The 25,239-nt window shown below is 43.2% G+C and overlaps 1 protein-coding gene across 21 annotated transcripts in view; it reads left to right on the forward strand.

Annotated features, from left to right (window-relative positions):
• Positions 1-25,239, forward strand: part of ARHGEF7 (Rho guanine nucleotide exchange factor 7) — a 190,737-nt gene that overhangs the window by 14,063 nt on the left and 151,435 nt on the right. For 7 of the 21 annotated variants that reach the window (XM_031001467.3, XM_055360726.2, XM_055360714.2 and 4 more), the window contains exon 2: positions 24,985-25,071. In XM_031001467.3, the coding sequence (XP_030857327.1) occupies positions 24,985-25,071 (87 nt within the window). Of the gene's footprint in view, positions 1-24,712; positions 25,072-25,239 lie in introns of those variants that run through there. The other 14 variants (XM_055360711.2, XM_055360716.2, XM_055360712.2 and 11 more) reach the window with 10 other exon arrangements.

The following is a 25,239-nucleotide window of genomic DNA, read 5'->3' on the forward strand; positions in this document are numbered from 1 at the left end:
AAATGCTTAGGAATAAATCTGACAAAAGATAAGAAAAACATGTACACTCTCAGCAACATATATTGCTGAGTGAAATTAAAGATCTAAATAAATGGGGCTATACATAACATTCTGGGTCAGAAGTCTTGCTTTTAAGCTGTTCTATTCATATTGATCTATAGATTCAACAGAATCACAACCAAAATCCCAGAATTTTTTCAGTAGAAATTGATAAATGATTCTAAAGTGTCTATGGAAAGGCAAAGGGCCTAGAAACAACTTTGAAATGGAAGAAGAGAGTTGGAGGACTTGGTTTCCAGGGTTTTCATAAAACAACGGTAATGGAGTCAGCACAACGTTGCAATAAAGATAGAGAAATAGATCAACAGAACAGAATAGAGGTAGAATTAGATCCTTAAAGACATAGACAACTGATTTTCAACAAAGGTGCCAAGACACTCTTTTCAATAAATGATACTGGAACAAGTAGATACCCATATTTTTAAAGATGAACTTTGATCTATACCTCTTAGTATACAAAAATTAACTAAAAATGAATCATAGATCTAAATGTAAAGCCTAAAACTAAAAAACTCCTAGAAGAAAATATAAGAGAAAACATTTGTGACTTTGGACTAGGCAAATATTTTTTATATATGACACCAAAAACATGATCCATAGAAGAAAGAATTCCATAAAAGAAAGAGTGGACAAATTGGACTTAATCAAAACAAAAAGAACTTCTATTATTTGAAAGACACTGTTAAGAGAATGAAAAGACAGTCTATATATTGGAAGAAAATATTTGCAAATCACATGTCTGTTTAAGGATTTGTGGCTAGAATATGTAAAGAACTCTCAAAACTTAATAAAGAGCCTAATTTTAAAAATGGGCAAATGGTTTGAATAGACATTTCACCACAAAATATGTACAGATGGCAAATAAGCACTCAAAAAGAAGCTCAACATTATCAGTCATTAGGGAAGTGGAAATGAAACCTGCAAGGAGATAGATATCACTACACACCTATCATCATGGCTGAAATCTAACAGAGTGATCCTCCCAAGTGTTAGCGTGTATGTGAGGGAACCAGCACTCTCATGCACTGACAGTGGGAAGGTAAAATTGTACAACTGCTTCAGAAAACAGTTCATCCGTTTCTTAAAGGAGTAAACATACATCTACCAAATGTTTCAGCTATTCTACTTCGAGATGTCTGCCCAAGAAAATGGAAACGATATGGCCATACCATGCCTTGCACACAAGTGTTCATAGCAGCTGTATTTTTAATAGCCACAAACTGGAAATAATGCAGATGTTTTACAGTTGGTGAATAGATAAACAGATTGTGGTATATTCCTGTAATGGAACACGGCTCAGCAATAGAAAGGAATATTCCATGACATGGATGATTCTCAAAATTATGCTGAATAAAAGAAGCCAGACAAGAAAGTACTTAATGTATGATTCCATTTATAGAAGATTTCTAGTGACAGAAAGTAAATCAGTGCTCACTTGGGGACAATAGCTGGGGTAGGAGAAAGTGATTGTGGAGTAGCTCAAGGAGACCTCTGCGTGAGGGGCAGAGTCATTACCTTGCCTCTTGTGACAGCTCCATCGGGTTGCACTATGGCAAAACTTATCAAAGTGCACAGTTTACATATGAGCAGTTTATTGTATGTCAGTGATACCTCAATACGGCATATGACAGTCTTTACCCTGAGCATAATTACGTTTTTGTTGAGTGTAATGGAGCTTTAACTCATGTTATTTGCTGTCCCCTACTTTTGTTTGAACCTAATCATGAATTTAGAAAATGTATAGAATTTTAATGTGCAATGGTAAATTGTGTACTTATGTTTTATTAGGGGAAGGGATTTATTGACAGCTCATTTATTGATTTATTTGTTTATTTTCTCATCAAATCTTTACTATGTTCCAAGGATAGTGCTAGGAACTGGAGATTTCGCAGAAATAGACTCGCATACTATTTAGTGGGGGAGAATAACGTGAAAAGAATTACACGAACTGATTGTGTCACACATGAGCTATGTGCTCTGAAGGCAAGAGACAGATTTCCAAACACGCAGCAGAAGAAACTATGCCCCTTGGCAGATGGGGCCCCAGTGGCGGTTTGGGGAGGGCTGTCCTCAAGAAGTGGCATTTGAGTTGCCCTCTGACTGATACATAGCTGTCGTAAGAGGAGGGGCATGCACCCCTAGACAGAGGGGCCCTTTGAGGCCTGGGGCAAGAGGAGGCCTGCTTTGCTGGGAGTGGCGAGGAAAGGCCTGGACGGGTAGTGCTGGAACCGAGGGGACGTGGAGAGCCAGGCAGAGCCAGGCAGCGCAGGGCTGGTGGGCCCTTAGTTTGTAAAGGTTTTGATACTTTTCAAATTTTTAAGGGAAGAATGGTATGATCAGTTCTGTGCTTTGAAAACAATACCCTAGCCATAGCGTGGAGAACAGATGAAATGAGCCCAGGATGGAGGATGTGAAGATGGTTATGAAACTCCCACGGTTGCCCATGGAGAGCTGTGGGAGCCTGGGCTGGAGTGGAGGCAGTGCTGACAAGGAGATGGGGATGGCACCAAGGGAGCCCAGGAGGGTGCGGCGGCGGGCAGACAGGGGGACAGTGCTTTGGGTGACTCCTGGGTTTCTGGTTGCACAACAGGATAGATGGGGCGGTTGCCTGTGCTGGAGCCCTGGGCGAGGCTTACCTAGGTTTGGGGCAAGGAGATCAGGAATGGATTCAGGGTTGGGTGTGTCATTGGAGGCATCCGCATAGAGCTGCTGGAGCTTAGACGCCCCCTGGACTGAAGCATACACCTGGGACTCGTAGTACAGAGATATGTACTGAAGCTGAAGGACTTGTGAGGTTTCTTACAGGGCAGTTAAAGTGCGAACGTGAGAAGGCCAAGGGCCAGCCTTGGGAAGGGTGGAGAGGAATAACCAGGCGGTGCTGATGAGCCTGAAGAGAGAAACTAAGGCAGGGTGGTCAGAGGCCATTAGGAGACGGGCAGTGACCTGAGGTCAGGGGACGAGAGTGCTGGTGTGTTTCTGAGAGGTCAGGTGAGTGCAATTCAGAAGATTGTCTGCCGTCTTGGGCCTGTGCTGGGTGGGAAGGAGGGTGCTATTCCTAGCTGTTCTAGGACAACTGGCCAGCACACACCCAGAGCCCACATACTGGAGCAATGCAGGCATGCCCAGGACTGAAGAGGGGGCTGGGAGGGAGCCTGGCAGTCGCCGAGGGGAGTGGAAATGTTGGAATAGAGTTGTGGAGTATGAGAGAGGGGTGGACTCAGTGAGGGGGTGGACCGTGAGCCCTGTGGAAACCCACCCATGGAGGGTGCATGCACCTGTAGCAATTGGCAGGGAACTGAGCGGGAGATTAGGGCACTCATTAACTGTCTTGAATGTTTGGTTAAGAGGAAGTGATCTTCAGTGAGGGTCAGCGTGTTTTTCTTGATAAAGGAGGCTCTAGCAAACGGTATCCCTTTCAACCGCTTTAGGGGAGAATGTCTGATATTTTTTCTTTCCTTTCCCACGTTTTAAAGTGTGTTCTTTTCCTTCCTGATGGATGCATCTGGTGGTTTAAGACCAATAAGTGTTGCGTTGAGCCTGAACAGTTGTTTGTTACTCTCAAAATGTCTAAGACTTTCATCTCCAGCTTATACATGTATTGATGTCAGGTGTTTAATATTTCCCCTTTGATTCATTTGATAGTGAATGGCTTCTGAGGTCAGGATGGGGACACTGCCAAAACTAGCTGCTCTCTGCTGAGTCTCTGTTTTGCAGGTGACATTTGATAGTCTAGATTTGATATCATTAAGGTATTTTAGGGAAGTCAATGTATAAGTTTTAGAAAGTTCAGGTGCAAATTGAGGACTATTTTTGTGAGAATTTTATGAATACACTTGTGTCTCTCCTGGGATTTACTTTTTCTTTCCCTTTAGAAAATGCTCACAGTGTGTTACATATCATGCTAAATGGATGGAGATGAAGCAAATCCAGTGGTGCTTATTGGGAATATAGGTCCTAAATAACTGCAGTAAATGTAAGTAATGTCCTGGGGAATTATTTTTCTAACTCAAAGCATTAAAACATGAACAATTCAGTTCTGTCTCCATGTGTGGGAGAAGTAAACTCACCACTTACTTTTTTCTTTTTAATCCTTTTTTTTTTAGAGGAAGGTGGGTAGAGAGTGTTATTGGGAGTAGGGGTAGGGATATTGAGGGAAGGGAGAATGATATACACACACACATACATGTACACACATAAGTACACACACATCTATGCATATACACACATGCATCTGTACACACATGTATATATACACGTATATGCATACATATTTATATATACACATGCACAGATATACACATGCATATACACATATGTATGCACACATATATACATGTATATACACATGCATATATACACATATATACATACATGCTATCTACACATTTATACATGTGCATATGTACACATGTGCACGTGTATATATGTGTATATATGTGCACGTGTATATATGTGTATATATGCGTGTATGTATATATGTGTGCATTATATAATGCACACATATGCACATATATACATACAGTATATACACACCTCTATATGCACATATCTATAAACACATATGCCTATACACATGGATATGCACATATGCAGACATACACATGCACACACATAAACATACATGAACATGTGCATATCTATACACATGTTGATACACACATGTATATGCATGCACATATATACATACGTTTCAGCTTATGGGCGGAAAATATCTGGGTTGGTTTGGTTTTCCTCCTTTTATAGTCAGAAATGGCAGAGCTGCTCAACACGAACTTTTGTCCATCACATACAGAAATGTCAGTGATGTCACTGACATCAGAATTGGCAGTACATGTTTTTCCAAGTTGTCTTCAAGTAAGATGGTTCTTCCATCTTTTTTTTCTTTTGTCTAGGTGGTTATATGGTTTGTAAATTTGGGTGTATGTGAGACTGCCCAAGGACCTGTGGAAATTGAGTGCTGGACACCACCCCCAGAGTTCCTGATTTCGTAGGACTGGGATGGGGCAGAGAATCTGCTTTTCTTTATATATATATATAAACTTATTATACTTTAAGTTCTAGGGTACATGTGCACAACGTGCAGGTTTGTTACATATGTATACATGTGCCATGTTGGTGTGCTGCACCCATTAACTCATCATTTACATTAGGTATATCTCCTAATGCTATCCCTCCCTCCTCCCTCCACCCCACAACAGGGCCCGGTGTGTGATGTTCCCCTTCCTGTGTCCACGTGTTCTCATTGTTCAGTGAGTGAGAACATGCGGTGTTTGGTTTTTTGTCCTTGTGATAGTTTGCTGAGAATGATGGTTTCCAGCTTCATCCATGTCCCTACAAAGGACATGAACTCATCCTTTTTTATGGCTGCATAGTATTCCATGGTGTATATGTGCCACATTTTCTTAATCCAGTCTATCATTGTTGGACATTTGGGTTTGTTCCAAGTCTTTGCTATTGTGAGTAGTGCCACAATAAACATACGTGTGCATGTGTCTTTATAGCAGCATGATTTATATTCCTTTGGGTATATACCCAGTAATGGGATGGCTGGGTCAAATAGTATTTCTAGTTCTAGATCCCTGAGGAATTGCCACACTGTCTTCCACATTGGTTGAACTGGTTTACAGTCCCACCAACAGTGTAAAAGTGTTCCTATTTCTCCACATCCTCTCCAGCACCTGTTGTTTCCTGACTTTTTGATGATCGCCATTCTAATAAGTGTGAGATAGTATCTCATTGTGGTTTTGATTTGCATTTCTCTGATAGCCAGTGATGATGAGCATTTTTTCATGTGTCTGTTGGCTGCATAAATGTCTTCTTTTGAGAAGTGTCTGTTCATATCCTTTGCCCACTTTTTGATGGGGTTTGTTTTTTTCTTGTAAATTTATTTGAGTTCTTTGTAGATTCTGGATGTTAGCCCTTTGTCAGATGAGTAGATTGCAAAAATTTTCTTCCATTCTGTAGGTTGCCTGTTCACTCTGATGGTAGTTTCTTTTGCTGTGCAGAAGCTCTTTAGTTTAATTAGATCCCATTTGTCAATTTTGGCTTTTGTTGCCATTGCTTTTGGTGTTTTAGACATGAAGTCCTTGCCCATGCCTATGTCCTGAATGGTATTGCCTAGGTTTCCTTCAAGGGTTTTTATGGTTTTAGGTCTAACATTTAAGCCTTTAATCCATCTTGAATTAATTTTTGTGTAAGGTGTAAATTTTGTATAAGGATCCAGTTTCAGCTTTCCACATATGGCTAGCCAGTTTTCCCAGCACCATTTGTTAAATAGGGAATCCTTTCCCCATTTCTTGTTTTTGTCAGGTTTGTCAAAGATCAGATAGTTGTAGATGTGTGGTATTATTTCTGAGGGCTCTGTTCTGTTCCGTTGGTCTGAATCTCTGTTTTGGTACCAGTACCATGCTGTTTTGGTTACTGTAGCCTTGTAGTATAGTTTGAAGTCAGGTAGCGTGATGCCTCCAGCTTTGTTCTTCTGGCTTAGGATTGACTTGTCAATGCATGCTCTTTTTTGGTTCCATATGAACTTTAAAGTAGTTTTTTCCAATTCTGTGAAGAAAGTCATTAGTAGCTTGATGGGGATGGCATTGAATCTATAAATTACCTTGGGCAGTATGGCCATTTTCACAATATTGATTCTTCCTACCCATGAGCATGGAATGTTCTTCCATTTGTTTGTGTCCTCTTTTATTTCGTTGAGCAGTGGTTTGTAGTTCTCCTTGAAGAGGTCCTTCACATCCCTTGTAAGTTGGAAGGTATTTTATTCTCTTTGAAGCAATTGTGAATGGGAGTTCACTCATTATTTGGCTCTCTGTTTGTCTGTTATTGGTGAATAAGAAAGCTTGTGATTTTTGCACATCGATTTTGTATCCTGAGACTTTGCTGAAGTTGCTTATCAGCTTAAGGAGATTTTGGGCTGAGACGATGGGGTTTTCTAAATATACAATCATGTCATCTGCAAACAGGGACAATTTGACTTCCTCTTTTCCTAATTGAATACCTTTTATTTCTTTCTCCTTCCTGATTGCCCTGGCCAGAACTTCCAACACTGTGTTGAATAGGAGTGGTGAGAGAGGGCATCCCTGTCTTGTGCCAGCTTTCCAAGGGAATGCTTCCAGTTTTTGCCCATTCAGTATGATATTGGCTGTGGGTTTGTCATATATAGCTCTTATTATTTTGAGATATGTCCCATCAATACCTAATTTTTTGAGAGTTTTTAGCATGAAGGGCTGTTGAATTTTGTTGAAGGCCTTTTCTGCATCTATTGAAACAATCATGTGGTTTTTGTCTTTAGTTCTGTTTATATGCTGGATTACGTTTACTGATTTTCGTATGTTGAACCAGCCTTGCATCCCAGGGATGAAGCCCACTTGATCATGGTGGATAAGCTTTTTGATGTGCTCCTGGATTCGGTTTTCCAGTATTTTATTGAGGATTTTTGCATCGATGTTCATCAGGGATATTGGTCTAAAATTCTACAGAACTCTCCACCCCAAATCAACAGAATATACATTCTTCTCAGCACCACACCACACCTATTCCAAAATGGACCACATATTTGGAAGTAAAGCAGTCCTCAGCAAATGTAAAAGAGCAGAAATTATAACAAACTGTCTCTCAGACCACAGTGCAATCAAATTAGAACTCAGGATTAAGAAACTCACTCAAAACTGCTCAACTACATGGAAACTGAACAACCTACTCCTGAATGACTACTGAGTACATAACAAAATGAAGGCAGAAATAAAGATGTTCTTTGAAACCAATGAGAACAAAGACACAACATACCAGAATCTCTGGGACACATTTAAAGGAGTGTGTAGAGGGAAATTTATAGCACTAAATGCCCACAAGAGAAAGCAGGAAAGATCTAAAACTGACACCCTAACATCACAATTAAAAGAACTAGAGAAGCAAGAGCAAACACATTCAAAAGCTAGCAGAAGGCAAGAAATAACTAAGATCAGAGCAGAGCTGAAGGAGATAGAGGCACAAAAAACCCTTCAAAAAAATCAATGAATCCAGGAGCTGGTTTTTTGAAAAGATCAACAAAATTGATAGACCGCTAGCAAGACTAATAAAGAAGAAAAGAGAGAAGAATCAAATGGACGCAATAAAAAATGATAAAGGGGATATCACCACCGATCCCACAGAAATACAAACTACCATCAGAGAATACTATAAATACGTCTACGCAAATAAACTAGAAAATCTAGAAGAAATGGATAAATTCCTCAACACATACACCCTCCAAAGACTAAACCAGGAAGGAATTGAATCTCTTAATAGACCAATAACAGGCTCTGAAATTAAGGCAATAATTAATAGCTTACCAACCAAAAAAAGTCCGGGACCAGACGGATTCACAGCCGAATTCTACCAGAGGTACAAGGAGGAGCTGGTACCATTCCTTCTGAAACTATTCCAATCAATGGAAAAAGAGAGAATCCTCCCTAACTCATTTTATGAGGAGAATCTGCTTTTCTAACAAGTGTTCAGGCAGTGCTGGTGCTGCTGGTCCTGGGGCCATGATTGAGAATCACTGACCTAGCCCACTGAGCTCATTAGCTCAGCAGCACCATGACCTGGACCAGCCAGATGGTGTGCATGACCCTTGAAGCAGACAGGAGGCCACGGTGTGCTCACTTGGGTGTCTTTTCTGTGCATGGCACAGGCTGCTCACTCACCTTGGTGTGCCCTCCCCATCCTCATGCTTAACAAGTTTCCTAACTAGTACCTTCTTAGTTCAAGACAGAGCAGACCCCGAGTGCTGCTTCCTCATGGGCTTTTGGAGTATTTAAGCATGGAGGCAGAGAGACAGAAAAGACATCCTGCTTGGGTTGGAAGGGGACTCGGAAATTTATCTGAAAAATTGAAATCCCATTTGTTTCTGTGCGTAATTTTTTAAAATAAAAAAGAATATGGTTTTTTTTCATACAACAGAAGAGAAACAATCTCCATTAAGAGGCCAAGCTCAGGAGGTTTGTACAAGATTTGATGAAATATGTTACTTAAATTGAGGCATGTATGGAGACATCAGTGAAATATTCAAATCAGGGTTGGGAAGAACTATATAGCTAAATAAGATATTGAGTCACAAAAAATGAACAGAAGACGAAGTCACACTGTTTTAGGTAAAGATGCTTTTTAATGCTGAGGCTTTTAAAGAAGAGTAAATCAACCGTGTTGCCTGGTTGTGGGAACTAAGGGCAGCCTCAGGGAAGAGTCTGGGTTGCCAGTTCAAAAACACAGCTGGGGCCAGGCACGGTGGCTCACGCCTGTAATCCCAGCACTTTGAGAGGCTGAGGCAGGCAGATCACTTGAGGTCGGGAGTTCGAGACCAGCCTGACCAACATGGAGAAACCCCATCTCTACTAAAAATACAAAATTAGCCTGGCGTGGTAGCACATGCCTGTAATCCCAGCTACTCGGGGGGCTAAGGCTGGAGAATCGCTTGAACCCGGGAGGCAGAGGTTGCAGTAAGCCGAGATCTCACTATTGCACTCCAGCCTTGGCAACAAGAGCGAAACTCTGTCTCAAAAAAAAAAAAAAAAAAAAAAAAAAAAAAAAAAATTAGCCGGGTGTGGTGGCTCATGCCTGTAATCCCAGCTACTTGGGAGGCTGAGGTGGGAGGATCACTTGAACCCAGGAGGTGGAGGTTGCAGTGAGCCGAGATCACACCACTGCCCTCCAGCCTGGATGACAGAGCGAGATTGCATCTCAAAAACAAAAACCAAAAAACACAGCTGGGCGAACGGCTGCTCATCAAGGAAGCAGTTCATGTTGTGGAGTTCAGCTGAGCCGTAGCCTCTTTCTAACTTGAAGGGTTGGTGGGTTTTTCCATTCTTAAATTGGGGATGCCCTTGTTTTCTGAAGGTCTGAAGCAGCCTGCACCGCTCGCACCGTCCTTTCGGCAAAACCAAAGACACACTGCTCAATTTCAGTCCAGCGTATGCTTTGCAATTCATTGGCCAATTGAGGGTCCATTTGTAAAAACTGAATATGGAGAAAATGATGACAATTTTGACAACACCCCACCCCCAAGTCTGGCCATAGGAGAAAACACTGCATTATGTAGAGAAAGAGCTGGGTCTGGAGAACCGGCTCCAGCTGGCACAGAAGCTCCTTTTCTAGGCGGTTCATTCCCTGGTGGCTTTGCTGAAGCCTTTGGTGACTGTGGCTGCTTTCATGAATGGCGCTGGAATCGCCTGACAAGGATTTCCAAGCAGCCATCATGAAAAGGGCTCAAAAAGCAATGACAGGTTCTCTGGAAACAAATGAAACAATGGAACATCTTGGCAAAGAAATAAAACTTATGAAAAAGAAATTAAAAGTATAGAACTGAATAGAATAATGGAAATAAAACTCACTGGATGTGCTCAAAGGTACAGTAGAGATGGCAGAAGATTGATTAGTGAACTTGATTGAAGACTCATCAAGGGAGGGGCTCAGTGTGGACAAGAGAGAAAACAGACCTCAGAAAGCAAGGGCTGCCCAGGGCGGCACACACTACAGGACAGCAGACAGTGTGGGAACGACAGCAGGATTCTTCCCTTCCCTCGCCGGCTCCTTGTCTCTCCCTCTGTGACTCTGTTTCTCCCCTTTTTGTCTCTCAGTATCTGTGACATCCTCTACCTCTCTGTCTCTCCCTCTGTGTGTCTATGTCTCTGTCTCTCTCATCTCTGAACTGTCAGAATCACAGGAGGCCTCCAGAGCGTGTTTTGTCCCCCTTGGTTGAAGAATGAAAGCCACCCTGTGAAACCTGTGGCTCTTGCGGGTGCCTGCATGGAGCACTGGCGGGTGCCTGCGTGGAGCACTGGCGGGTGCCTGCGTGGAGCAATGGCGGGTGCCTGTGTGGAGCACTGGCGGGTGCCTGCGTGGAGCACTGGTGGGTGCCTGTGTGGAGCACTGGCGGCAGACAGGGGCCTGATGTGGGCTGCAGGAGCAGGCCAGCTGCTTAGGGGGAAACCCAGTTTGGGGCCTGCGATTTTCCTTAGCGACAGGGAGGCAGGAGCTATAACCAGAGCTTGCTCTGGACAGCACTGGCTGAACTGATGCCCATGCACAGAGGAAACTGAGCCATGGGCCTGCAGGTGGGCAGTCCTGGGAGAGCACTGGGAAGCCCATGGGCAGCTGGCCGCAGGCAGAGCCAGTGGCAACAGGATGCAGCCATCAATCTCAACAGGGAGGGGTGAAACTTTTAAGGTAAAACTAAGACAATCTTTCATTTATCTCTCATTTTGTCTACAGCGATCATATTTCCAGGTCTTTTTCAGGAGAGTTCCTGTCTTAAACATCCAATTCTCACATTAGACCAATTATATTACTTTTTGGTATATTACTTTTTGCCATGTCAGCATCACTGAACTTCACTTTTGGTAGCCATAATCAAGTGACTTATTAGAGTGTCACAGGCACAGGTCCTTCGTTCATTGATTCACAAATAATATACCAAGTGCCTGTCTGTATATGCCGTCTGTTAAGATACAACCATCATCCAAACAGACCAAATACGCTGCAGCTGGAGCGTGTATTGTATAGTGCAGGGAGAGATTCTGTAAACATCACACAGAAATCAATGAGACATTTCATTTACCAGTGATATGTGTCATGGAGGAAAACAGCAGGTGGTGGGTGGGAAGTGCCAGCACCTAGGGCGGTGGTGCAGGTTTACATCAGGTCATCGGGGAGGTGTTACTGAGAAGTGACGTGAACAGAGACTTGATGAATGGGAGCGAAGAAAGGAGTGATGTGAAGATCTGGGAGGATGGTGTTGCAGGCAGAGGGAACAGCTACTGTGAGGTCCTGGGGTAGAAGCCTGCCTGGCGAGTTCCAGAACAGCAGAGGCCAGTGAGAGTCGGGAGGGTGGTAGCTGGCTGATGAGGTCAAGGAGGGAACAAGGGAGCGATTGTGTAGTACCTGCTTGGCCATTCGAAGGACTTGGCCTTTTATTATTAACCTTTTTTTTGTTTGTTCGTTTGTTTGCTTTTTTAGAGGCAGGGTCTTGTTCTATTGCCCAGGAGGGAGTGCAGTGGCAGATCACAGCTCAGTGTAGCCTTGAACTCCTGGGCTCCAGTGAACCTCCAGAGTAGCTAGGACTACAGCATACGTCACCATGCCCAGCTAATTTTTAATGTTTTTGTAGAGACAGGGTCTTGCTATGTTGCCCCGGCTGATCTTGAACTCCTGGTTTCAAGTGATTCTCCTGCTTTGGCCTCCCAAAATGTTGGGATTACATATAAGGTCTAGGCATGAACTACCACACCCAGCCTGGACCTTATTTTTTAGAGCAGTTTTAGGTTTCCAGAAGAACTGAGCAAAAAGTACTGAGTTCCTATACACTCCCTTCTTTCAGCCCACCCACTTTCCCCCATTATTAACACCCTACATTAGTATGATGCACCTGTTACAATTGATAAGCTGATACTGATACTTTATTATTAACTAAAGTTCACAGTTTCCGTTAGGGTTCACTGTGTGTTGTATGTTCTGTGGGTTATGACAAGTGTATAATGACATGTAGCCACTGTATAATATCATGCAGAGTAGTTTCACTGCCCTGAAGTCCTCTTTACTCCGCCTAGTCATCCCTCCCTCACCTCAACCCCTGGCAACTGTTGATCTTTTTACCGTCCCCATGTTTTTTTTTTTTAAATTACATTTACTGGTTTATTATAAGAATATTGCAAAGGCTACAGATGAAGAGACATGTAGTGCGAGCTATGGGGGAAGTGTCGCACAGCTTCCATGCCCTCCCTGGGTGTGCCCCCTCCAGGAACCTCTACGTATTCAGCTGCCTAGAAGCTCCAAAAGTTTTATCTTTTCCAGAATGTCATATAGTTAGAACAACACATTCTGTAGCCTTTCTGATCGGCTTCTTTCACTTAGCAATATGCATTTAAGGTTCCTCCATATTTTTTTTATGGATTGATAGCCCATTTCTTTCTATCACTGAGTAATCCCATTGTATGATGTACCACCATTTTTTCTCCATTCACCTATTGAAGTACATCCTGGTTGCTTCCAAGTGTTGGTAATTGTGAAGAAAGTTGCTATAAACAAATGTGTGCAGGTTTTTGTGTGGACATAACGTTTTCAGCCCCACGTGGGTAAATATAATACCAAGGAGCACAATTGCTGGATCATATGGTAAGCCTACATTTAGCTTTGTAGGAGACTGCCCAACTGCCTTCTAGTGGCTGCACCATTTTGCATTCCCACCAGCAATGAATGCGAGTTCCACTGCTCCACATTCTTGCCAGCATTTGGTGTTGACAGTTTTATGGATTTTGGCCATTCTAATAGGTATGCAGTGGCATCTCCTTGTTTTAATTTACATTTCCTTTATAATATATGATGTTGGATATCTTTTCATGCGCTTATTTACCATCTGTGTATCTTTGTTGGTGTTTTTTCAGATCTTTTGCCCATTTTAAAAACTAAGTTGTTTTCTTAATGAGTTTTAAGAGTTCTTTGTATATTCAGAATACAAGTTATTGATTAGATGTGTTTTGCAAATATCTCCTCCCTGTCGGTGGCTTGTCTTCTTGTTCTCTCAAGGACTTCGGCTTTTCCTGAGTGAAATGGGGAGGTTTTAATGGTTTTGAGTGGAGGAGTGACATTACAGGCAAATTATAAATAATGACAGTAATATGAACCAAATGGAATTCTTGTGTATACATTAGCAGCCTTATCTTTAAGTAATGAAGATCAGTGTTTCTAAGTGGTTTTTAAAAAATACACTTCCCAAGTACAGATTGCCACACATCTTATTCACAGCTATGGCCCTATTTATTTCAGCCCACCCTGCTGATACTTGAGTTTTGGGTAATAATGATCTTTTTGTCAACCTTTTTATTACTCACAGATAATATGAAAGTCCCAACTGGCCCGTCTTTCATGCAAGAGGCTTTTATAGCCCACAAGTGTCCTTGGCCAATGCTTCCTGCCCTCTCTTCCTATCCTCTCACCTCTCTCTCTAGGGCAGGCCCAACTGCTATTTATAGAGAGATGTGCTTAACTGTGGATGTCCTCAGCTGTTTCCAGTCCCCTTATTTCACTTTCTTCCTCTGGGTGAATGGCTCCCTCCTGCTTCACCATCTCCTCTCCAAAATGAGCCTGCCTCTTTGCATGCCTTCAAATCCCCCACAAGTTAACATGTGGATGAAAACAGTTTCTTCCTAGGTGGCCGGGTTCAGTCTTCTCTTAGGTGGCTCTGAGACTTGAACTTGCATTAAACACAGCTTTGAACCAAAGACTCTTGAGTGGGAAAGGCCAGGAACAAAACAGTGCACGACTGCGGAGCTCCCACTCTTGCCCCCGACTTCAGTGTGTGTGGAGCTGGATGGCAGGAGGACACTTCAGAAGCAAATCTGAGTAGTGGAGGCAAACAAACGCAGGGCCGCCATTAAAAACCCTAGACGTCTGAAAACACAAGTATGAACAGCGGAGTAGCACTCGGGACTGCAGGGACAGGAGCTGCCATTCTCACCGAGGTGCCTTGGTCAAGAATAGGACATTGGGTTATTGGTGAGGCAGAGTAGATACAGGAGGCAGCATCCCGGCAGAGAACAGACTGCTTGTGCTGAGGGTGGACATGACCCTGCCTCATTTCGAAACTCACCCAGACAATGACTACACAGCCAGTACCCACCTTGGATTCACTAGCACATTTCCGTCAGAGGCCACAGCCTTCTCCATAGGTGTCTTTAACAATGGGCAAGAAGAAAATAATCACCAGCCATGCTGAAGTGCGCTCAGTGGGAGAGGGAACATGCCAAAGGGTGGGAAACAATAGAGCAAGGGAGCTTAACAAGAAAGTGATGGGCAGCTCTGATTCACAGAATGCCATGCCATCATTTACAGTCTGTTTCCATTAGGTCACAAGCATGAAGGTGAAAGAAAAAAGACAATTATTCCACGTGAACAGGTGGAAGAACAATCTTTGACCACAAGACTCAACTTGAGTTGTCTTATGAATCTGTACTGCTCTCAGTTTTCTTGTACCCAGATTCTTCAAGGGCACATGGAATGGCGGCTGCCGATGGAAGTGGCGAGACCTCAACCGTGCCCATCCCAGCTGCACTTGCTTCCTGGGGATCTGCATCGCTGCAGCCTAACCTTGAGGGGTGGCAGGGCAAGTGCTGTTTCCCAGCTCACTCTCATTCAACAATTAAGATACAAGTGCTACGTTTTCATCTAACAATACTGGGAAAACAAAATACGACTCAATGGTGAAATGTATTCTGGGTTATCTGATGAAGTTTTATCTTTAAATATTTTGTTATCCATTTTTGGCATTGCTGTGAATTTGGGACTGTTGCCACCAACTCTGAGGGATTTTAAACTGCTTTTAGAGTTTGTGAGAACCAAGCCTCAGGGGATGCATGAGTCAGTTGAAGCACTGTAGTCTTGTTGGTCTCTCTTTGACATTTCATGTCTCTGGCATATCTGAATTTAGGTTGGGAACTGGAGGTTTGGTACACTTGTATCTATTACTACCCTTCATAATCTGGCCGTTCCATACTCATGGAAAACAATTTGTTTGTTCCCAGATGGCTGCAGCATTTCATTTAGAGTTGGGCTTTGGGATTTCTTGAAGAAGGAATGCAAAAGAGAAACATGCTTTAAAAAAGGTTTAAATTTCTTCCAGTAAACGACTTGGTTAGTATGCTAAAGACTTTTTGGGGGAGCAGCTTACTTATCTGGTATTTAGCAGTCAAATCCTTGGCATTTCTGCCTGTTGCTTCATGTTTTCCAATGGGTTTGGAGGAAGAGTTGTCCTGGAGACTTCCAAGTTAGCTCCACTGACCTACATTTGCACCCCATTTAACATTATTGACTGTGGAATGAGCCAGAGTGCCTTGGAAGAGCATAATTCCTGATCAGAAGACAGCTGCAATTTAATTAGAATAAAGCAGTGACTACCATGTAATTAAAAATTAGATGAACCATTGAATGCTAAGCGGACTTCTCGAAGGTGAACTTAGGATTTCAAACCTACCACTGCATCTCTGCATGACATGGTGGAGATCTGCCCTATGAAGACCCCAGCACGCTGGCAGCCCAGCTGTCTTGAGGACTGTTTTGTGACGGGGGAGTCACGTTGGCCTGAGGGGAAGAATAATAGACTGGGAGTGGTCGTCGTCTTCTTCTCTAATGTATTTAATAATACTTGCACATGGGACAACATTCAAAGGGTACAATAAGTAGAGAGAGAAAAGCAAAGTTCCCTTGTTCCCTTGTCTTCCATGCCCAATTCTGTTTCCCCGTAGGGAACTCTTGTTAAGTGTCTGGCATATGCTTGCCGAGACAGCTCCATGCATTTCTAAACACCTACATACATTTTCTTCTTGCTTTTTTTTTTTAAAAAACACAAAAGGTAGATATTATCCACGGTGTTCCCCACGTTCCCTACCACACCAAACATAACTTGGAGATTGTGACATATCCGGATATAAAGCTGCCCCTTTTTTAAAGGCTGTATGGTAGTGGTGATAGTCTGTTTGTGGAAGCATTAGAATTCATTTAATCTGTCCTCTAGATTGTTTCCAATCGTTTGCCATTACATCGTGTTCTAATTTTAGATGCCGCCAGGAAGCTCTCCAGGTTAGGGCCAGGCAGCAAACAGATAGATGGCACACTGAACAGAGGTGGTTTATGAGACGATTTATGAAGTGAGGGCAGGAAGAAGGACAACCTAGAAGAGATGGGTTAATGACGGAAGAGTCATTAACTCTCCCTGACCCCGAAGGGAAAGGTCAAGGGAAGGAGGGTTTCTCCAGCCAGTGAGAGCTGTAGTTACAGGAGAGGCTGCCTGACAGGAGCCATGGTCTTCCGCGAGTGGTGTGTTGGTAAATGTTAAACACCTGGCTGTCTGGGAGGGGTGGCCCTGGCGTGTACTGTTTGCTGATTTCTGTGCCGTAGGTACTTACACCAGGGCTTTAAAGGCACCAGTGTGACGGGGTGACACCCATACAGCCCCCCTGTGAGCCAGCTCCAGCATCTACTGCTCTAGGCCCCTGCTTCCTGCTAGGGCCTCCTATTGGCTCAACCCCACCAGAAGCCAGAGAGCAGGGAAGCCTGGTTGATGCAGTCCTCAGAGGTCGGTGCAGGTTGGTGAAATCCACGGGCTTTGTAGTTTTGGACACGATATTTCAGCTGTCTGAGTCCCTGTTTTCTCATCTGTAAAATACCAGAACTACCTCAAAAGTTTTCTGTGACCCTTTCAGCTAAGGTTCTTTGTTTCACTTACTCCGTGATGAGTGGATTTGGTGACCTAAGTGAGTTAGGTCATTTAGTGCACAGTTGCTGTTTAACATGAGACATCGGTGGGCCCTGCAGTTAGGGAGCTTATGTCTAATGAGGGAGATGAGATGTGCACAAGTAGGTCCAGCTGTGTTGTAGGTCTAGCTGTGGACAGAACCACATGCATTCAGAGGAGGTGATCTTTCATACCTGGGGTGTGAGATTTGATGGCAAAGACCTGGGGTGACCTTCATTCTGTGGTTGGGAGTCTGCATTATTCTCCAAGTAGGAAAAAAACAGAACACTTCTAGAGTCAGTCTATATATACCACTAGGTTCTCTAAGTATGGTCCTGATACCATAAATGTCTACAGGGAACTTGTTGGAAATCCAAATTCTTGGGTTCCACCCCACCTACTGAATCTGTGTTACTCCAGGTGATTCTGATGCATGTAGATGTTTAAGAAACACTGAGTTATACCATACCAGTGGTTCCCAAACCTGGCTGAAAATCAGAATCAGATGAAGACTTTAAACATACACACACACGTGCACACTGATGCTAGGCTCCTGGGCTGTACTTCAGATCTACACAGAATCAGAATCTCCCTGGGGAGATAAATACTTCTCAGATGTGACTATTTTCTACTGTTGATCTTAATTGTTGAGATAACATTGAACCTGTTTAATTATTTGCCTTGCTGATACTGCTTGTTCTTCCTTCTGTAGTGGTTTTTTACTCAAACTCTTTCAAAGTTTGAGAGTCTTTAAATTCTGAGAGGTGGCAGCTGTCTTAGTTGGCTCTCTGCTTTGGTTGAGGGTGGAGATGATTGTTCCTGCCCTGGAGTAGTTGGTAAGGACTTGACATGAAAACTGGATAGCTGTGGATGCTTCTGAAGTCTGACCTTAATGTTACTTTGTGATTAATTTGTAGCAAATTTTCATATCACACACACTGCTTATCAAATATTAAGTACAAAAGGCATACTTTGAAGGAAAATTGTAATGATTCTGGGACTATGTCTCTGCCTGGTTAGAGTTCTTGATGGAAAAGCCTGCAGTTTATTACCACGGAGAATTTGGCACAGGATTTCTGAAAAGTGAACTGGGCAGAGTTGTTGGTCATTTGAGGCCCGAGTTTTCTGAATATTTCTGGAGACTACATGAAAAAGGAGACTTCCCCACCCCTTTGAATTGTGAAGGCTTTGCTGATTATAAATAAAGCTATGAAAATTGTTGTACATGGCTTTCAGAGGACCTATGCTTTCATCTCTCTTGGGTAAATACCTAGGAAAGGAATTGCCAGTCTTAGGGTAGATGTATATTTAACTTTGCAAGAAACTGCCAGTTTTCTAAGCATACCATTTACACTCCCATTAGTTGTGTCTGGGAATTCCAGTTACTTTACATCCTTGCCAACACTTGATATATTGTCAGCCCTTTCCATTTGATCCATTCTGGTGGGGTGCAGTGTTATCTGTGGTTTTAATTTGCATTTCCCTAATGACTAAAGAGGTTGAACTGTTTTTCACATGCTCACTGACCATTCGTTTGTATAGCTTCTTCAGCAAAATATTAAAGGGACTTTCAGCCATCTTGTTTGTATCACAATATCCCAAACATGGTTTTCCACCACAGCTTCACCCATGATCTCAGCTGCCCTTTTTTACTCGCCATCCTTGAGAACACCCTAGACTGCCAAAATGGCACACCTTTAAGATGCAGTTCCATTTGCCTCTTCACCCTTCCAGGCCCAACTCAGAGGTCACCTTTTATGCTGGTTAAGCCTCTAGCCCTGCCCTATCTCTGCAGAATTTAGGTTTCCCTCTGCCATGCTTCTGTAGTGCTGAGTCTACATCTCCGTGGCCACACTTGCCATGCTGTGTGCAAGCTTCTGTGCATCTCACTCTTTGCATTCACCGTGCTTATGCCATCATCTGCCGTGGAGTCTAAGCCCAATATTGCCGGATTAATTTATTACCCATTTCATCCTCCCAGCCACTCTGTGCAAAAAGATGTGTTAGCCTTAAATCAGGGACAAGGGCATAGACCCAAGGGGTCAAGTGACTTGTCCAGTGTGACACAACATATTTGTTACACAGCCAGGCACTACTTACTATAAAGTTTTGACTCTTTGACATTACAGTTTTCCAAACAAGTATGTTTTAGGTACAGTGTTCTTTGACCTAGCTTGCTACAGGTACCCATGTACGTGTACAGAAATATTTTTCAAGGGATATGCCGGCGCAGGATGGTTTTAAGGGAATCCACTTCCAGACCCTCAACTTACATACACAGTCACCTAAAACTGACTAGCCTTAGAAGGTGCCAAGCCATGGAAGACATGAAGCTGGCTGGGCCGTCCCATCTCCTCTCTCACGATGGCCATTCTCCCAATTCATACAGAAAGGCAGACTTTGCACCTGTCATCTTCCTGAGGTGCACTGCTGCAAGATGGAAAACTTCCAGGCCATGTAACAAAGAGACAATGAGAAATATTGATGGTATTAAGAAGTCAATGACTTTAACGACTGAAATTTTGCTACTCAGGGGTTTCCACTTCTTAGCTTTCACAGAAATCAAAGGAGACCTAATCAAGTTGTTAATAAATGATTTAAAATATTTTTAACTTATGAGAGACCATATCTGGACTTTGTCCATGTAACTCAGAAGACTTCAAAGAGTTAAGATATATCATGACAAATCTCCTTGCATTTTCAAGTATTTATTTTTGTGAACAAAGTTTTTCAGGGTTTGCATAAAAATCCTCCAAGATAGGAAAACAAGCGATGCTAGACCATACCTCACTCTAGCAAAAAGTGATAGTCATTCAGGGGTAAATTAACAAACTAAAAAAAAAGCCCTACACACTTCATTAAAAAAACCATTTCTGGCCGGGTGCGATGGCTCACGCCTGTAATCCCAGCACTTTGGGAGTCTGAGGCGGGCAGATTGCTTGAGCCCAGGAGTTCAAGACCAGCCTGGGCAACATAGTGAGACCACTATCTCTGAAAAAAAAAAAAAAAAAAGAAAAGAAAAAGAAATACACTTCCAGATAAAACTTTGCTTTTTATATGTAATAATTTATAAAAATGGTAACATATTGTTTTCATCATTTGTGTACTCATAATAGTTGTGTTAACTCAGTTCAGAAAAAAATCATAGCAATTAGATTCTTATGGCTTAATACTCTTAAATGTAGAGTCAATTATCATTATTTGTGGTAGTTATGTTCTAGAAAGTTACCTTGATCATTGAATTACTGACAAATGCAACACTGCTCTGAGGAGAAATATAGTGTTAGGATCCACGAAGACTCTGGCCAGAACATTTTGCCAACCAATCAATACATAACCTTGCTTTATGTGTATTTTTGTTTGAAGATAGCTTATTTAATATAAATTTCTTACAAGTAATCATATGCAGTATTTCTTTATAATAAACACTGTGTTTCAGTTACAGCATTATGTACTCCTATGACTGTACTAGTTTAATTCTCAGTCATAAGTACACACATGCACACAATACACATATACAGTACTCACATAACACGGAATACTGTGAACATGCTTTATACTGTATAGCACAGTAATAACAAATACATAAAAGTCCTGAAAAAAGCATTAAGTGAAGATTAAGCATTTAAAGTTTTATACACATTAACTAAAGTCTTACTGTAATGGAGCTGCAGGATGTGTGATGGTCAGTGAGTGCACTGTGGTTTACCCTATCAACCTTAGCTTGCCCCATGAAAATCAAAAGAGGCTGGTGGAACTCACCCTGCACAAGAGGAAGATGTCAGTCAGTAAGGGCAGCACATTGTGATCTGGCAGAGCTACCTTAGGAGTTTGTCTTTTGCAACTTGTTGATGGTGTTGGCAACTGTCTCTCAAACTGGCTAGAAAAATTGGTTCAGCCTTGTCTGCCTGGCTTTTCACCTCAAATCTTTAAGCATCTCAGAATAAGGGATAAATGCAGTGGAAGTGAGGTGCTTAAATGTGAGGCCACGTTCAAGTACAGGGTCACATTCTTCCATGTCATTGAAAATTTTTTCCAAGGCAGAATTCTATTCTGATATTTTGGCTGCTGTGAGAGGGACAATTCTTGGAGTCTTAGGGTGACTTTCATCCCTGACTATGCTCCCATGTTTTGCCATCTCATCCAGGTTTTTGTTTGTGGGTTCTACTGCCTTCGCCGACAAAATTTCCTCCACATCTTCTTCCTTCATGTCATTGAAACCTTCTTCACTTATTTGCCATGCAGTATGCATTGTTTTTTTACATTGTTTTTTATATTTTCTGAAACACATTCAAAGCCTTGAAAAGTTTTCACAGAGTCTGGCCAAATGTTTTCCCAGCAGTTATTGATAGTAGCCTGCTTGATGCTGTCCCATGCTGTGCCAACATAATCAATAATGCTGCATATAGTGAGTGATTTCCAGTAGTCTATCATGGTGGCTTCCTTGTTGGCGTCAAGAGCCTCACAAGCTTTACAATAAAGTTCCCTCGGGTAGTGTGCCTTGAAAGTTTGTATTATGCCCTGAGGGGCTGGACGAGAGATGTAGTATTGGGGGCATGAAAAGAACTTCTTTGTTGGGGTGAGCATTTTCAAGTTCATCGTGCAATGAACTGGGGCATTATCCAAAATTAATAAGACCCAGAAAGCAAGGTTTTTGCCCTAGAGATATCGTTCAACTTCTGGAATGAAGCAGTGGTGGAACCAATCCCAGAATATTTCAGATACCAGCCATGCTTTTCTGTTCTACCTCCAATGGACTGGCATGCAGTTCAGATTTTTCCCTTTAAGGGCTCATGGGTTTCGGGCTCTGTACACCATCAGAGGTTTGCACTTAAAGTCGCCCTTGGCATTGGTGCACAATAGCAAGGTTGAATGCTTTAAAGTCAGGGGCTTGCGTGACCATTCACATTACATAGGTTCATTTGCCAACATTCTTATAAAACAAGCAGTCTCATCAGCATTGAAAACCTGCTCTTTACCATAACCCTTTAACCCTTTTCACGTATAACACTTAGCAGACATTTTAAAAATTCTTCCGCAGCCTCCTTATGGCAGAACCTGCCTTGCCTGCAAGTTTAAAATTTGATTTCATGCTGTACCGCCTTTTGAAACGTGCCAGCCAGCCTGCACTAGCTGAGAAGGGTTTAATATTTTCCTGACCTTGGGTAACATGGCTGTAAATTTCTTTGGCTTTCAGCCTCACAACAATACTGCTCACTACACAACAAAAGTTCATATATGACTTTTTTTATTGGTTGTCGTCTCATGAATCCACAATTTTAGCTGCTTTTCCATCTTTTCCATAGCTTCATCACACACTATAGATGTTACTTTAGCACTTTCTGGAGCAGCCTCATGTACAGATGTGAATGCACTGTATTGTTGATTCATTAACATTGAACTTATGGCCAACAGCACTATAACTCATGCCCGAACGAAGCTTATCTAACACATGTATTTTCTCTGTTAAGACACATCACAGCCTTCTTGCGCTTAGGGACATTAGACAACATTTCAGCACTACGCTTGGGGGCCATTTGAAACAGAGAAATCACCATCGGAAAGCACAGAAATTTGAAAAACGTGACACTAAGTAGAGTGAGAAGAGGACATATGTTTACAGAATGAGAACTAAAAAAAAAAAGGCAGAGCATGGCCTTATTCAAGCACTGCTGGGAACGTGTACATCAGGTGATCCAAATTTTTCACTGTTCTGCATGTGTCCATATATGACTGAGAGTGCTTCAAGTATTGATTTTTGGGTTACACATAATTTTTAGCAAGTAGCTGAGTTCATAAATACAGACTTTGAATGATGATTGACTGTATTTGCAGAGGTCACTTGCCAAAAAAGAGTGTGTTTCAAGCATAAAAATAGACTATATGAGGATACAACTTTTTGGGTGAAGTGGAATGAATTAAAGGAGAAAGAATTAAATGTCTGACTTGTTCAGAAACTTTTTAGATGGAGAAATGGGTATTATGTTTCTATTACACTTAGATTCTATTGGATATATTTTTTATAAAGGATGCAATGGTTTAATTTAAAAATGTCATCAGAATGTCAGAAATTACATCCTTTACAACTATTTAAAACTATGAAGAAAAAAATTAGGTATTACCTAGATATGTGATAATTTTTGAAAATTATTTTAAATAGCAAAATGGATTAGGAAGCAGCTTTGCTTTTGCCATTCCACTGAAAAAATGTACAGTTTCGATGGAAACATGTCAGCACTTGCTTGAAGGAATTTTTCAACTATAGAAAGAAAAAAGCTTCATTTCATCCCTTTTGGCATTGCTGAACACTTGGTTTTGATGTATAATTTTAAAACACCTGAGCACCATAAAATGAAACCACAGTATTCCTGAGAGTAGCCTGGTGAAATGTCGTGATTTTCTCCTACAGTACAAAAGGACAAAAATGCCTTTAATGTCCTCAAATGCTAGAGTTCTAGATGACGCATTAGTTTAAATGTCAACGCTTAATGTCTTCACATGTAATTTGGAACAGAAGTTTTCTTACAGTTAAAATAATCCTTAGAGTAAAAAACAAAATAAAGTTTTTCGTATGCCTCAGGCTTCTTAAAATTTTCTAGTAATTGGTACTGTTTCTGGTTTCCTTAGTTTCTTGCCGTGGGTAAGGTCCAAACACCTTACAAGTGTTGCTGGTGGCCCTCACAATTCTACCTTGGACTAAAGCACTAGGGAGTCTGTAGGCGCCTTCCTGCGCTCCTCCACTGCGGTGGATCCACAATTTCTTCTCAGCTGACTTACTGGTTTTCATGTTAACTATTTCGGTTAATCATTCATGAAGCACGTGGCTTATATTTGGGAAAACATTGCACCTTAATCCCAACATGCATAATTTATGTTGCTTAATTATTTTAAGTCACTGCATTAGAATAGTAACTGCGCTCTCCATGAGCCTTGGCTAGAAAGAAGGGAAAAAATCCCAGGTTCTCTCCCAGCGATCAGGGATTACTCAAGCCGCCCGAGTTCTCTGGGGCCCCTCTGGGCCAGGCTGCGTCCACTTGGGAGAGGCCGAGGACCTGGCGCCAAGAGGCGGCGGTGTCTGCGCTAGAGGCCGAGCGGGTGCGCTGTGTCTGCGGGGCCAGGCCAAGGACCTGGAGCAGGGAGGAGGCCGAGCGCGGAGCCGAGCCTTGTCGGCTGCGTCCGCGGGGCTGGGGTAGAGGCCGAAGACTGGACAAGAGGAGGCGGCGGTGGCCGCGCGTGGGGCCAACCGGTGGGCTCCCTCTACCGGACCGGGGCCCAGCACTGGGCCAGAGGTGGTGGCAGCTCGCCGGCAAAGCAGGGTGGGCTGCCTCCGCGGGGGCGAACACCCGGCGCCATCCGAAGACGTCCCGCGCGGGCCGGCGGGGGCGCGGTCTGAGGACGTCACTTCCGGCGCCGGGGCTCACTTCCTGGTGCGGGAAGGGGCAGAGATTGGTGCAGCCCCGGAGGAAGAAAAAAGGGTGAGGAGAAGCGGCGGCTGAGCGGGTTGGCATCTGGGGCAGCGGGCTCGCTCCAGGCCGTCGGGGGCCGCTCGCCAGCGTCGCCCGCTGTGTTGGGAGCGCGGGCCTTGGGCGTCGCTCGGCCTTGTCCGCGGCGTCCCCGCTGCCGGCCACGGCGCTCAGCGCTTGTGCTCTGTGTTGCAGGTCTACCCCGAGCCCCGGAGCGAGAGCGAGTGCCTGAGCAACATCCGCGAGTTCCTGCGCGGCTGCGGGGCTTCCCTGCGGCTGGAGGTGAGCGCGGGCGGCCACGGGCCGAGGGAGGGGCCGGGAAGACGGGGTTGGGCCCGGGGTGGGTGCTTCGCTCCAGCCGGAGCTCCCGCCTTCTCCGCGCCCGGGTCCGACCCTCCCCGGCCGCTCGGGGGTCCGGGATGTGTGGAGCGGGGCGTTGCGGGTTTGGGT

The sequence above is a fragment of the Gorilla gorilla genome, chromosome 14 (assembly GCF_029281585.2).
Source record: "Gorilla gorilla gorilla isolate KB3781 chromosome 14, NHGRI_mGorGor1-v2.1_pri, whole genome shotgun sequence".
In the NCBI taxonomy this organism is placed as follows: Eukaryota; Metazoa; Chordata; class Mammalia; order Primates; family Hominidae; genus Gorilla; species Gorilla gorilla.